The 14,811-nt window shown below is 51.2% G+C and overlaps 1 protein-coding gene across 6 annotated transcripts in view; it reads right to left on the minus strand.

Annotated features, from left to right (window-relative positions):
* The window catches only part of PKNOX2 (PBX/knotted 1 homeobox 2), a 257,918-nt gene that overhangs the window by 20,132 nt on the left and 222,975 nt on the right, over positions 1–14,811 (minus strand). For 5 of the 6 annotated variants that reach the window (XM_082475901.1, XM_082475900.1, XM_082475903.1 and 2 more), the window contains 2 exons: positions 12,148–12,336; positions 77–206 (listed from right to left, as the gene is read on the minus strand). In XM_082475901.1, coding sequence (XP_082332027.1) covers positions 77–206; positions 12,148–12,336 — 319 coding nt within the window. The remainder of the gene's footprint in view (positions 1–76; positions 207–12,147; positions 12,337–14,811) is intronic. The other variant, XM_082475905.1, reaches the window with a different exon arrangement.

Below are 14,811 nucleotides of genomic sequence, written 5' to 3' on the forward strand. Positions count from 1 at the left end.
GCCCCCCAACCCTGGAATTCCCTCAGGGCCACCCGGCCTCCTCCCAGGGGTTTTCCCCACAATCCGCTGCACAGACCTGACACCACTTGTGAGTTGACAGTTGTCATGGCGATGTTGCCCTGCTGGAGCGCTGAGGCTGGGACCACAATCCCCTGGGGGTTATTGGAGACTCCAGACATGGAACTGGGGGAGTTCTGCAGGAGGTCCTGGCAGTAAGGGAGGCGTGGTTTGTGACAATGCCACTAAGAGCTTAGATGCCACAGCCCCAAGTTTCTCCTCTCCCCTCCCCCTTCCTGCCTTCCCTCCTCCCTTTTCCTGCTCCTCCCAGACCCAAATCCAGAAAGCAATTCTCATGGCTCCCTAGAAAGTGTGAATAAGCAGGCTCAATCTGAAAAAAAACCAACCAACAATAGTCATGCATTTAGCCATCCCATTCCCCTGCAAACCTGAGACATAAATTATCCCATAAACCAGTGGTCCCCACCTTGGCTTCACTTGGCAAGTTCCAGTATTGGTAACTAGGTTCCATCCCCGGCGATTCTAATTTAATTGGTCAGGGGTGTGGCCAGGGCTTTTGGTGGGGGGGCGGGGGCGGGTGTTGAAAGCTCCCCAGGTGATTCCAACCCGAGGCCAGGCCTGAGTACCAGGCTTCACCTGCTCACGCTCAGTTGTCTCCAGATGCCCCACCCCCACTCCAGGGCCTCGCTTCCCAGTACCTGTAGCACAGCACTTATTACACCAAGATCCATACACAGTGGCCTCCAACATATCCTCTTTGTATCCTTAGCACGTAGTTTAGGGCCTGACACATCACGGCTACTAAAATATTTGCTAAATAATAATAAAAAATAGCCTCCTGGCCTCTTCATAACCCGTCTTCCAGGAATCTCACATGAGCCTCCCCTCAGCCAGCCTCGGGCACATTTCATCGGCTGCTTCCTCTCCCTCCGGCCCCCAACACAGAGCCCACCACGGGGGTCCCCTCCACCCCACACTGTCACTGCCTGCCCGTTTCCCCCAGACAATCCAAAGCAGCTAAGAAAACCATTTCCCCCCCCGGTACCCTCATCATTGCCATCTAAGAGCTGGGCTAATACCGCTTAGACTTGATGTAGAGGGCCAGGAGGGAGGCTCGGCCGTGGGTCTCCGAGAAGGGCAGCAAGGCCTCCCTGGTTGGCGGCCGGGCGCTCTGCTCTGCTCGGGAGGGTTTGTGAGGAAGGAATTGGGTGCAAGAGGTCGGGGTCTCCAGGCTTCGTTTGGAGACAGCAAGGCAGGCGCGAATGAGGTGTAGAGGAGGGAGCCTGAGGAGACCCACCAGGGTCGCTTAGCGCCCACCCTCCGGTGCCCCCGACCACAGGTCCACGTGTAAAAACAGGGCTTGAACCGGGTAACCTGCCCAAAAGGCCAGCTGTAAGGAATTAGGCAGGAAAACGGCCAAGGAAATAGGGGGAAAAGGAGGCCCTGGGCTTCCTAGCTTTGGTTTTAGGACCAGGAGGAGTTTGGGCCTTCAGGCTGCAGGAAGGTCTAGAGTGTGGAGTGAGGAGAAACGTGCACTTGGAGGAAACCTGGAGCCAGTGACTGCACACAGGGAGCAACAGACAAAGGAGAGGCATCAAAGGCCAGGGGATAGCCAGGGCGCGTCACCTCCCAGACCCTGGCACCCGGGAAGCTGGCCAAGCCTCTCCCAGGAAGAGGCAGTCGGTACTGACTTATACGTCTCATTGTCTCATTCGATTCAGCTGCTTAAGCCCCCTTGGCATCTCCTCCGAGCTGCCTTTTCTACCCTCCTGTACTGTCCGGCCCAGGGCTGGAGGAGCACGGGCTATAAATAAGCAGCAGCGGGGCAGGAGTCTGGCTCCCCCTCCTCCACGCCTGGGCCTCCCATCCGGCTCCTGGGGGGGGCGGGCGTGGGGCGGGAGGAGGCCTCGCTCCCATACTCGGCTCACCTCTTCGGCTGTGACCTTGGGGAAGGGAGGGAGCGGCTCCTGCCTCGACTTTTCCTTTCTGGGATCGGTGAGGGCCTCCCCACCAGCGAGGTTTATTCTTTGAGCAGAACTCTTGGCCTTCTCATTTGTACAGCTCCAGGGTAACGCTGAGTCTGACCTGCAGAAGCCTAGAAGCTGGAAGGGCCCTTACAATCTGAGTATTTCAGCTCCCTGAGGTACAGATAAGGAACTGAGGCTTAGACGTCCAAGCGACTTGCCCACGGTCCCCCAGCTGCGTAGCAGCAACAGGTCTAGAACCCAGCCCTCCTTCCTCCACAAACACTGGCCCCACACCCTGTGCCAAGAACTAGGCTGCAAGGTGCTCCTGGAATCACAGCAGTTCAACAGCTGTTGAAGGCAAGTAAGCAGATAAAAACAGCCCAAACCTGAAAGTACAGAGACAGCGTGGGCACCCAAGGAATGAAGGTGGATTGGGAATTAGCACCTCTTGTCTCAGTCTCCTCACGCCTCAGTCCCCTCACTTATAAGATGTGTCTGGCTCGGTGCTAACACCCAGGAATCCTCGAAGCCTGACTCTTCAGCTCTGAGTCTGCTCCAAGCCTGAGCTCCCCTCGTCCCAACCTCCCAGCCAAACATTCTTCCAGGGTGTAAAGCAATACTGAGATGACGTGAGGCTGAGGCAAACGTGGAAGGTAAATTTAATGGGGGGGGGGATCCACTCCATGCCACTCACCCTAAAACTAATGGCAGTGACTTTTTAATAATCTCTGGTTTGGCATCACCCATGCCACAGTGCTCGTCATTGAATAAGGCTATTTGGGAATTTCAAACGTAAAAAGTTGTCCCAGACTTTCTCTCCCAACCCCACCCCCTGCCCCTCGGAAAAAATATCCAGCAAGGTTAGAAAAACACAAGCAAAGCCAGTCAAATAAATATAAGATGTATGTCTTGGGATTCAACCAACACATTTTTACTAGCCAGAGGCAAAAGAGTGAGCTATCACCTGGATACTTCACCGGCTTATTCAAACTCTGGCTGGTTCTCAGACTTGTGGCTTGGCTAACCTCCATGCCAGCTTCCCCAGTTTGGGTAACTAAAGGCAATTTATGCATTGGCTCAGACTCTTCTCTTTCCTGCCCTCTCCTCCTACTCTGGGTCTTTGCTGGGAGGTGCTGAGAGGCCAAGTTACATTAGTAAAGGAATGGGACGGAGAACTTCATGGGTAGAGACCGTGGGCAGGGCCTGGGCTGGCCCCATCTCAGCTGGGACAAAGAGAGGAAGCAAAATCTTGGCATCCCTGAGGTCTGGGGAAATGATATTCATTTCTTACATTTGTAAATATGAGCTGTTTCACAAACCTGCCTGAGAACTGGGGTGTTTTTTTGTTTTGTTTTCTTTTGTTTTTATTTATTATTGGCTACATCGGGTCTTAGTTGCGGCATGCGGGATCTCTTGTTGCAGCGCGCGAGCTCTTCGCTGTGGTGGCTTCTCTCTAGTTGTGGAGTGCGGGCTCCAGGGCGTGTGGGCTCTGTAGTTTGTGGCGTGTGGGCTCTCTAGTTGAGGCGCGCGAGCTCAATACTTATGGCGTACGGGCTTAGTTGCCCCGAGGCACGTGGGATCTTAGTTCCCTGACCAGGGATCGAACCCGTGTCCCCTGCATTGTAAAGCGGATTCTTTACCACTGGAATACCAGGGAAGTCCCCACTGGGGTGTTTTTCAAGACACAGATTCTGAGGACCATTGAATTAGACCATCAGCAATCTGTGTTTTTTAAAAACCTCCCTCACATGGTCCCAAATATCAGATGGGTCTGAAAACTACCTATTTATCATACACACTGAATATGAGAGAGCATTCTTTCACCGTGCTATTTCATTTTAGTCTCACCACTACCTATGGGGTCAGCAGAGGAGAGATTATTCTATTTGCCTGAAGAGGAATTGAGGTCCAGAGAATGGAAGTGACCTTCTTGAGTCACATAGCTCTGCCTCGAACCCAGGTCTTCCGGCTCCAAGCGTGGCACTGATGCTCCCATGGAGAGATGAGCTTTGGAGTCAGACAGCCAGGCTCCGAGGTTAGCACAGTGCCTGGCACATTTAGGCACCCAATAAATCATTTCCCACTTCCTTTGGCTAAAGTCACGCCACTAGGGAATGGCACAACAAGGGTTTAAAGCCTGTCCTAGACACGTAGGGCCTCTTGGGTTCCTTACTTAGCAACAGCAGAGGTTCATCCGGGGCTGCATGCCTAGCAGTGGTGGTCACGCCTTGACACATGCCCCTTCGTTCCTGCCTCCCTGCCTTCGGTGTTCCTGGAGCAAGGCCAAGCCCCAGAAGTCGAAGCTGCGGTCTCTGTCCCAGACAAGCTCCGTGACTTGACTTTGCAACTATTTCTGGTCACGCCTTAGTCTCCAGCCCACTAGAACCTTGTCTCTATGGAGACAATGGGGCTGCGTCTCTGGAGACCGTGTACCGGTCTTTTCTGAGGAAGGAGCTTCTACAGCGGCAGTGGGAGCCCCCTGGGGAAAAGATGTTGGCTAAGCACACAGTGTTATTATCTTCTCGACAGCTTCCTCCTGGGTCTCAACAGACTCCAAACCAGGTAGATGGTGCTCTGTCTAGACCCACACAGAGCTGTTTCCTGTCAGGCTCCTTGGCCTCATGAAGAGGCTAGAAGCACATTTGGTAGTTTCAGTGACATTTCAACATCCGGAGACTCACATGCCTGCTTGAGTTGTCCAGGAACCAGGGGCTGAAAGCTGGTTATCCAGCCCAGGAATTCTTTGCCATGATCAGGAGCATGACAGTGGTGTCTGCAATCCTCTGGAAACTGCCAGAAGGCTGGGAATCATGGGCACTTTCCCGGCTCCTCTGGTGGAGCCGTTCCATCGGGCTGGGGAGCATGCAGTCTCTTACTTTCTAGTAGGAAATGGGTCAAAAAGCTTAAAACTTAGAGTTCCCCAGCAATGACCTCTTTTAGGGCATGGACCAGGTGACCAGGAAGTCAGATGGAAATCAACGAGCTGGGCTCCACAGACCTCATCCCCCTCCTGCTCCTTGTGTGCTGTTTCCCAGAGACACAGAGAGGCCAAGAGCCTCTCAGGAGGGGCAGAGAGAGGTAGGGGAGCAGCTTTAGGACGCCTGAGAGCTTGCACTCCTGGACGCCACCCGTGGGCCAGCTTCCAGGCCCTGGCTTCCTGGGGCCATCAGTCATTCTTTCTGAACCACAGTGGTCACTGGGTGAGTTTTACTCCACATTTCATTTTTGGAACAAAGAAAGATGACTTGTTCAAAAGCAAGCCCTTACTAAGAAAAAGTGAAAGGCTCCGCAATTACTTTTGGAAGCGGAGGGTGGAGACGGCGGGGAACAAATGAACTGGCAATGACTGTGAACTCTGACACGATGGTCTGATGTCAGCCCAGGTGGAGCTGTGTCAGCCCCTCGAGCCATCTTTCTTCACTGTTAACAGCGAAAGGGCTTATGCTGCGTGGGAAGACTTAATTTCCACTCAAGGAAGAAACTCCTGGAAGAAACCATGATGGTAAGAAGAAATGAAGGAGTGAAAGAAAGGACTGATTGGAAAAGTTTTCCTTTAAGTTATTTTGAAATAGCTGTAATTTTTATTGTACTAGGATGCCTGTGAGACAGGGGAGTGAACTGGATGCCCTCGCGAAGGCCCTTCCAGTTGGGGATTTTAGAAAAACCAACGCCATTCCCTGGGATGTACTGTGAGTGGGCGGAGGGAGTGGGGGGCAGCGGGAGCGGGCGCCCCTGCTGGGCTGTCTGCCATCCACCCCCAGGCCACTAGGGGTCTCTGCTGATCCACCAGCCCAGACCATCCTCCCCAAAGCCTCCCAAGCCTCCCAGGAGGGCGGGTTTGTTGCTAATTTGCCTAGACTGGGGGTGGGGAGCTGGTCTGCTGGAGAGCTTGTCTTGACCCACCTGGGCAAGCCCTCGGCCCATCCTCTTGACTCCTTTAATGCTTCCTGTCAGCCTGATATGCCGGGCAGGCAGCACAAGGGTTCTTGCTCATGCGCATGTCACCTCCCCCTGCTTGGTTGCAGGGATTTTGAGGGAAAGAGGGGTCTTTCTTTGAATTCCCCCAAGCTGCCTAGCACAGCGTTGGGTGCACGATAGACGCTCAGCAGATGGGTGGCCTGAGTGGGCTTCAGCCTGGAACGGGGTGAGCGTGTGCCTTCGGGGGGCAGGGACGTTGCCGCTGTCCCCAGACACCGTGTTCTTGGCCGCGTCCCTCCAGTTCTGGCAGAGCCAGCGTGCTGTCTCAGGCTGGGAAAAGCTGGGTTCCCAAACCCGGGAAGCCAATCACATGTAAACAAGCCACCTAATCCTGTTCCTGTTCCACTCCAGTTGGGAGCTTTCGTCTCAAGGGAACAGCAGCAGCTGCTGCTCTTAAGGAACATTCCCTCAGAAAGAGGGAGCCGCTCAGGTTTCTGAGCCGGGCAGGGCCGCCCTCTTGGGGTCCTGGCCCCTGAGCGGAGGCCGGGGGGCTAGGAACCCAGAAGGGACAGCCTTAACACCCATAAAGGAGGAAGGCAGTGGAACTCCCGGAACTCAGCTTCCTGTCACTTGGGTCTGGGGGTGTCCCCTTTTCATCTCAGCAGCGACCTTGCAGGGTGGGTCACCACCCCCAGCTCGGCCACCACGGGGCAGAGCTTCCAGGGGCTGGGCTGAGGTGCTGGCTTCCCACCCCCTTGGCCTCCAGCTAATGTTGAAAATGCAAACTCTGTGGGTCAGTAGGTAAGTTTCCCCTTCCCCAGGTGAGGATGTACTGATTAGCGCCCTTCCTATTTTTCTGGAGAGTAGCACAGCTGCAGAGTTACATCTGGTCGGCTGAGCCCAGAATCTCAGAACTGTGCTTACTCTGTGGCCTCTCCCTTCCCTACTTTCAATCTATTAGCAAGTCCAAATTCTTGCTTCCCAGCAATTGGTTTCTTACTCGCTGGTCTCTGAATCCCTGATCTACAGCTAGGTAGGGTCATGCTTCCCCACCCAGGGCCCAGGACCCTTGGTTCTCCTTCCTACGTGTCACAGAAAAAGTAAAAGGATCTAGTAAATGAAAATAGACTCATCCCTGACTCTGCTGCTTATTAGGTGTGTGACCTTGAGCCAGCGACTTCACTGCTCTGAGTTTCCCTTTCCTTGGGTGTAAAATGGAGAAAATAATGTGCACCTTGCAGGCTGGTTGTGAGGCATAAGCAAGATAATCTATGTCAAGCACCTGGTACCCAGAGTGCTTGGGACCAGGGAGCTCAATAAACGTGGACGTTCTCCCCTTTCTCTGCCAGTTCTTCCTTGAGCAGCTCAAGAGGTGGCGAGTCGGTTCATTTGTCTCCAACGCGTCTCCAATCCTTACCCCGTCGCCTACATTCTCCACTGCCTTTAAAGTCTTTGGCGATTGGCTGTGGTGATCAGACTCAAAGCATAACCTCCCACAAATTTGGCTGCAAGATGCTCCATCATTACGTTCGCAGTTAGAGATTGTGTCACAGTGGTTTTCATGCCCTTGGAACCCAGCAAGCTCAGTAGGTGCTTGAACAGATGCACGTGGCATGAGTGACTGATGTTCCCCCCCATACCCCGGCCCCTTCTCTGCAGGGACTGTGAAAGGCTCTCTCTGTTCCTTACCTTCTCCAGACTTCTCTCTACCCTGGGAACATTCACACTGAGAGCTCCCAGGTAGTCTGCTAACCGCCCTCCACTCCCCCAAGCTTGCCTGAATTGCCCCCTCCTCTAGAAAGTCCTCCCAGGGCCAGTGAATCTACAGCTTCTCCAATCACAATAGGATTTGAAAGTCCTCCTGCTGGCCTATCTATCTGATCCTTACAGAGGTTTGCTCATCCTGTCTCTGGGCAGGAACAGACCCTGGCCATGAGGGCGTGCAGGCTGGGGCCTGGGCTTTCCCCGGGGAGGAAGAAGTATGCTGAGTGGTGACTGGGCAACCTCAGGCCATATACATGCTTTGCTCAATCCAGACCCCTTCCAGCGGCTGCCTTCCTGCCCTTCTTCAGGGTCCCCTTGCCCCCGGGCACTCTGTGCTCCCATAATTTATCTAGATCCTTGGGTGTGACTCCAGCTCTCTCCCACTGAGATTGGGCACTCATCACGGACAATTCCCTGTGTTCTCCCAGGACCTAGCACGGTGCATACAGTAAATGTATGCTTCCCCTAAATGCTCGGCAAATGAATGAGAACTGTGGCTCCGCCTGATCTGCACTGGAACAGAGCTGAGGTTTAATCTCCACGGGGAAAGAGGTCAAACTAATGCTTGAGGGGGGCGGGCATGAGGGTCTCTCCAGTGGAATGGTTTATTTGGTGACATCAAGGAAGGGCTTCTTCACTGAGGATCTGCCCCCACAGGAAGCCTGGGTTCTGCCGAGTAAGAATCCTGGGTGTCATTAGGTGCAGGCAGGGCAGGGTGGCCTCCTCCAGAGGGGAAAGGACAGGCTGTGGCCCAAGTCCTTGGAAACCCCGGTTTAGCTTTCCTGCTTGCTGAAAGCAGTCACCCCCGCTCCGAACCCCCTTCCACCCCCTAGGAGAAAGCTCACACATAGAAAGGGGAGGCCGAGCGGGGAGTATGCCTGGACCTCACAGAGCTGGATGGGGACTCAGTATGGCATCTGAGAGAGGGGGACCAATTTGAATAAAAAAACATCTCCCACTTTGCAACACAAGGCTGAATGATTAGCACACAGGCAAAACCATGAGCCAGCAGTTTGCAACAAAGCTGGCAGGCGGCTGGAATGTTGATCCTGAGGATCAAGTTCCAGAGGGGAGACACCCCTCCCCAGGCCAGGCTGGCGCTCGTCGCGGCTATTTCAGGCTGGGGGGGATTAAGGTCAAACCATGACGAATGTGTGCACAGACACACAGACACACACACACACACACACACACACACACACACACACACACACACACACCCACGCACCCACGCTCCTCCTCTCTCCTCTGCCGAGCTGGCTCCCACGCCCGGACCCCAGGCAGGCCTGCCTCCTGCACTGAGTCTTTTGGCCCCGAGGGTCTCTCCTTCCCGGGAAGGCCCAGGCCAGCCCGCGCCCACCTTGGCGAGGCAGAGATGGGAGCCTGACCTGGGGATGTGGACGGGGCAGCGCAGGGCACATCCTGCTCACCTTCTCCCCAACACACGCCTGGGACGCTGCACTGACCCCACCCCCTCCCCCTCCCCCCACTACTGCCGCCATCTCTCTTTCCAACTCCTTTCTGCCTCTGCCTGTCTTCAGCCCCACTCTCCTCTTCCTCGGTCTGTGTCTCTTTGTCTTTGTTGTTCTTTTCCTCTAGTTCTTCAGCCTCTCCGTGCCTCCCTCTCAAATGTGACCATTGATACTTGTCTTTCTTTGCCTTTGTCTTTCTCCCTACTTCTCCTTTCCTCCTTTGCCTTCCTCTTGCCTCCCTTGATTTCCCTCTATCTTTCTCATCATATTACCTCTTTCAACAGATATTTACTGGCTGCCTATCACTCACCAGGAGAGGAAAACGTAAAGTCACATGGGATATTTACCATGTAAATGGCCCACTGTGCCCAGGAGTTAGTTGAGAGAAAGAAAAGTCCATGCTTTGGGGTGGGGTGTCAGGGAGACCCCCATGGAGAGAGCAGCCTTATTATTGCCCTTGGGGAAGAGGCTGGGTTTGGTCCTGCAGAGGTGTGCGGTCATCACCCAAACACACAGGCGTGGAAAAATAGTGACCTACGAGGGCATCAAACGTCAAGTGAAAGGATGTGAAAACTCTGGGGGGCGATTGGGGTTTTCAAGCAGGAGAATGGCTTGAATAGAGCTTTAGAAGATAAAGCTAGCAGCAGAAGGTTAAGAGGTGTGCATATGTGAATTTGTGTGTGTGTGTGTGTGTGTGTGTGTGTGTGTGTAGGAGCGCTGCGAGGTAGCCAGAGAAGACAGAAGAGCAGGTTAGGAAGCTATGACAGCAGCTCGTGTGTAATTACCTTATTTACCCACTGAAGCCTGAACAAGTAGGTGGGGCCAGTGAGAGGAAATGAAGGGACAAATCTGAGAAGCAGCAAATGGGACCACCTGGCTAAGTGTCTTCTCCTCTCTTTCTTGGTGTCTTTGTTTGTGTCTGATTGTCTGAGTTCCTCTTTCTAAGCGGATCAGAGGCCTTTCTGCAGTGGTCACCCCAGGGCCAGCTTCACTGTCAGGCACAGATGGGATGTTTACGGTGATAGGAATCAAAGTTCCTTCCTCTCTCCTCTAAGCTCAGAGGCACTGAATGCAGGGATTCCCCAGGAGGACTGATTTTTGCAGATAGCATCTCCGAGGCCCAGCTCACCCAGAGCCCACGTTATCCTTCTCTTCTAACCCGCGTCTCCGGTGACCCTGCTTTCTGCACACGAAGTTGTCGGCCCGGGGACCCCCAAGACTGAGGGGGCCACTGTGGCTGCAAAGCCCTCTGGCCCTCCTTTCTTCTCCCACTGCCCTGGTACACCCCCGATGCCAGAGCTCGAGCTGGGGTTGGAGGGCCCAGGAGGGGAAACCCAGTGCCTCTCCAAGGACCTGATTATTTCCAAAGACTTGTGCTAATTTTCTGATATGATCCTCACATCTCTGTGAGGCACTAAATCCTCATTACTTTTCCTGACCGATGCATTCTAATTAGATCAACACTTAAAACAAATTCACAATAGCCACAGGATGGCTTTCCATCTCATTAACTCCTCACTTATTATTTTCATGAAAATTACTGATAAAAACGTGCATCTCCATTTGGTGAGGCCTCACAGCCTCCTTGGCTCCTATCTTGCATCTCTCCCATCACCGGGGCTGCGGCAGCATCGCCATGGTAACCCACAATAATAGAAACTAATAAATTACAAACGAGATGCTCGTTGAGCAATTATTGTCCTCTTTTATGCAAGTTTCTTGCTAATTTTGATCATAAGGGAAAGTACAATAAGACTCTGAAGGAATGAGTCTATTTCATGAGAATATTAGCAAGCAGAAGCCTGGGCAGCTGAGTTTAGATCTGTAATAAAGTGATTTGGTGATTTCAAGCAATGGGAAGAGGAAATAAACTTCCGGCTTCGTGTCCCATACAGTACTCACTATCGAGTCCCACAGAGACCCCACTGGGGTGGGTTCGATGCGATTCCTGCTATCAAAATGTACAAGGCATGGCTGGCCTTCTAGGGGTCACCATGTCCTTTCCCCTGCCTCTACCAACCTAGAGAGATAGATTATACGTATCGATCCTTAAAACTTAAGGATAAAAATGGCACCATCTTTCTTTGGCATTCTTTCCAGCACCTCTCACCAAGCATTCTTAGAAAGTTTACCGGTATCCCCAAGCCTGATTGTCTCGTGGGCAGAGGCTAGTGCAAACCTCCTGGGGGACCCTCCATGTGTCTGTCCTGGACTCAAGAGCTCAGTGGGAGAAGAAGAAAGTGGTGAGTCTAGGGCTTACATAGACACCAGTGAGTTGGGAAGGTAGCACCAGGAAGCTTTCTTAGTTTATAGGTTTTGGGAAAATATTCTGTCCTGGAGAGAGAGCCCATTCTCTGCCATTTCCACAGTTCCCAGTTCCCAGGATGAAGGTGGCAGGTGAATCTTGTGAGGGGTGACTTTAGGTGACTTACACAGTGGCCCTGGACCACAGGGAGACAGATGTGCCAGGGCAGGGTGAGCAACTAGAGAATGATCGGGGAAAAGCTGTCCCGTGGGAAGCTGTTGTCTCCTATTAGGTGGGCAGGATTCAGGGAAGGCCCACTTTCCCCACACTCTCCTTCCCAAAACACAGAGAGCTCATCAAGCCACAGCCCTCATTGAGAAGCCTGTGAGGCTGGGATGTCTGGGTCCACTCCCAGTTCCGTCCCCGCCTCATTCTCCTGCACAGCTCTCCATCTCCTTAACTCTCGTGCTCATTTTTGGGGATATCTTGGACCAGGAAGCCAGGAATCACTTTGGACATTGTCCCTCTCAGATCTGGTCATCTTCTAGGGACTACTGATGCCCTGGCATGCTGAGCTCTGGGTGAAAAAGGGACTGAGCTGCCTGAAAAGAGCAGGAGGAGTGGATCAGAGGATCCTCTCACCTCATGGTGAAAGGATACAGTGAGTCTAAACCATTTTCCTAGGTCTCCACGGGACCTTCAGACGTTCTGACACCTCCCCTAGGAGCCTGGCTAGGAGACAGGACCCAGCCCTGTGTGTTACCTGTGAGTGAAGGTTTATGGAGGGCTGGTTGGGGGAGTAGGGCCCCCCGAGGTCATTCCTGAGCAGGTTATCACTGTGCATCTTGGTTTTGAGGCAGGTGATGTAACGGTTACAAAAGTCCTTGCAGAGTTCATTGACTTTCTCCAGCTCCAGCAGGTGGATTCTCAGGACCTGGATTGCCTTCACCATCTGTGGAGGGGGAGGAGAGGTGAGCCCAGGTGTCTGGATCCCAGGCCCCTCACTGCCTTGACCCCCCCCCCCCACCAAGTCCCAAGCACACGGACAGAGAGGAGCCCATGCTCGCCCTAGGGACATACGCTTTCCACCGCAGGATTTAAATTCTCCTTGTGGGTAGCTGTCGACTGTTTCCTTGCTTTGAGTTCACTGTTATTACAGCTGTTCTTGAGGCAGGTGTGGTATTCTGAGAACAGCACTGTCCTTAGAGGTTAGAAGGCCAGGTCTCAAGCCCCCTGCCTGCCATTTACAGTCTGTGTGGCCTTGGCCAAGTGCTTAAGCTCTCCGCGCCTCATTGTCTGACAAATGGGGACCATTACGCGCTCCCTGACAACTGTACAGTTTTGTGGAGAGGAGCATCTGAGGGAAGGCGTGAGCTGCAAAGTGTGAGGCCTTGAACAGGCACGAGGAAGACCGAGATCAGAGCTCTTTGCAAGAGCCCCAAGAGGTCAGGGACTGGCTATTCTTAAACACGTATTCTGAGTACCTCACGTGATGCCAGTCACCTAGCAGACACCCCATCAATACATGTTGACTGACCACATCATCCAGCATGACTTAGCTGGGTGCGGTGGCCTTTTCCGTACCCTTTGGTACGTGTGTCTGCCGCCTCTTCAAGTGGACGTTCCTAACCTTTTCAAGGCAAGAAGCTATTTCTCAGTCGAGGCTTTTCCCTTTATCGTTGTTATTATTATAAAAAGAAGGTGCTATGGAAGGTATGGAAAACAGAGGATGAAAAAGACTGCCCTTGATCTAATCACTCTAAAAAGAATGACGATTTTTTTGTTCTTTTTCGCATGCGTGTATTTCAACATAGATTCAATCACCTTGTATGTACAATTTTCCTTCCTGTTTTTCCCCTTAGTTTACCAAATGTATTTTTCTAAGTGGCAGGAATGTTTCCTCTATTCTCCCTTCTAGACTGCAAGCTTCTAGAAGAGAGGGGTGGTGGCTAATTTGCTCACCCCATTATCCTTGTTACTAACACAAGTGGATACTGAGTAAATATTTGTTGAATGGGTGAAAGTTATTGAGTAAATACATTTTAAATTGCTGCATATCATTCCATGTGTGTGCCACACTTAGCCAATTCCTTATGGTTGGGCATTTAGGTTAATTCCAATTTTTAAATTTTATTTAAAAAAATGTTACAGTGACTTATCTTCCAACCTTATAGCTTATTCGTGTTTCTGCATTATTTCCTTAGGACAAGGTCCCAGAAGTGACAGAAAAAAAGCTATGGACATACTTTTGGCTCATGATAAATATGGCCAAATTGCTTTTCAAAAAAGGTGTTGGAGCAATTGGATATCCACAAGCAAAACAGTGAACCTTGATTTAAATCTCACGTCTTATACAAAAATTAACTCAAATGGATCAAAGACTGAAATGTAAGACATACAACTATAAAATTTTTAGAAAAAAGAAAAAACCCAGGAGAAAATCATCAGGACCTAGGGCTAGGCAAAGAGGTCTTAGACTTGACACCAAAATCATGACCCAGAAAAGGAAAACTTGATGAATTGGATCTCATCAAAATGTAAAATGTTTGCTCTTCAAAAGACCCTGTGAAGAAGATGAAAAGATAAATTACAGACTGGGAGAAAATATCTGCAAACCACATATCTGACAAAGGACTTATGTCTAGAATATATAAAGAGCTCTCAAAACTAGCCAGTGAAATAACAAGCAATCCGATTAGAACTTGGGCAAAAGACAACATCAGACATTTCACTGAAGAGTATATATACATGGTAAATAAGCACATGAAAAGATGTTCAATGTCATTAGCCATCAGGGAAATGCAAATTAAAACCACAATGAGATATCACTACACACCTATCAGAATGGTTAACATTAAAAATAGAGGTAACACCAAATGCTGGCAAGGAATTAGAAACGGGACCACTCATATGTTGCTGGTGGGTATGAAAAATGGTCCAGCCACTCTGAAAAACAGCAGAACAGTTTCTTATGAAACTGAATATACCATCCAGCTCAGCAATTGCACTCTTGGGCATTTATCCCAGAAAAATAAAAACATCTGCTCACCCAAAACCTGTATGTGAATATTCCAGACAACCTTATTCTAATAGCCCCAAACTGGAAACAACCAAAATACACGTCAACAGGTGAATGGATAAAGAAACTATGGTACATCCATATCACGAAATAGTACTAGGCAATAAAAAGGAACAAACTACTGATACACTCAACTACTTGGATGGATTTAAAGGGAATTATGCTGAGCAGAAAAGAAAAAGCCAGTCTCAGAAGGTTACATACTGTATGATGCCATTTATATAACATTCTTGAAATGGCTAAATTTTAGAGATGGAGAACAGATTAGTGGTTGCCAAGGGATGTGGTGGGGGAGAGAGGGAGGAACTGCCCTGTATCTTGACTACCATAGTGTTTCCATGAATCTAC

This window comes from Balaenoptera physalus (assembly GCF_965194825.1).
Source record: "Balaenoptera physalus genome assembly, chromosome: 10".
Classification (NCBI taxonomy): Eukaryota; Metazoa; Chordata; class Mammalia; order Artiodactyla; family Balaenopteridae; genus Balaenoptera; species Balaenoptera physalus.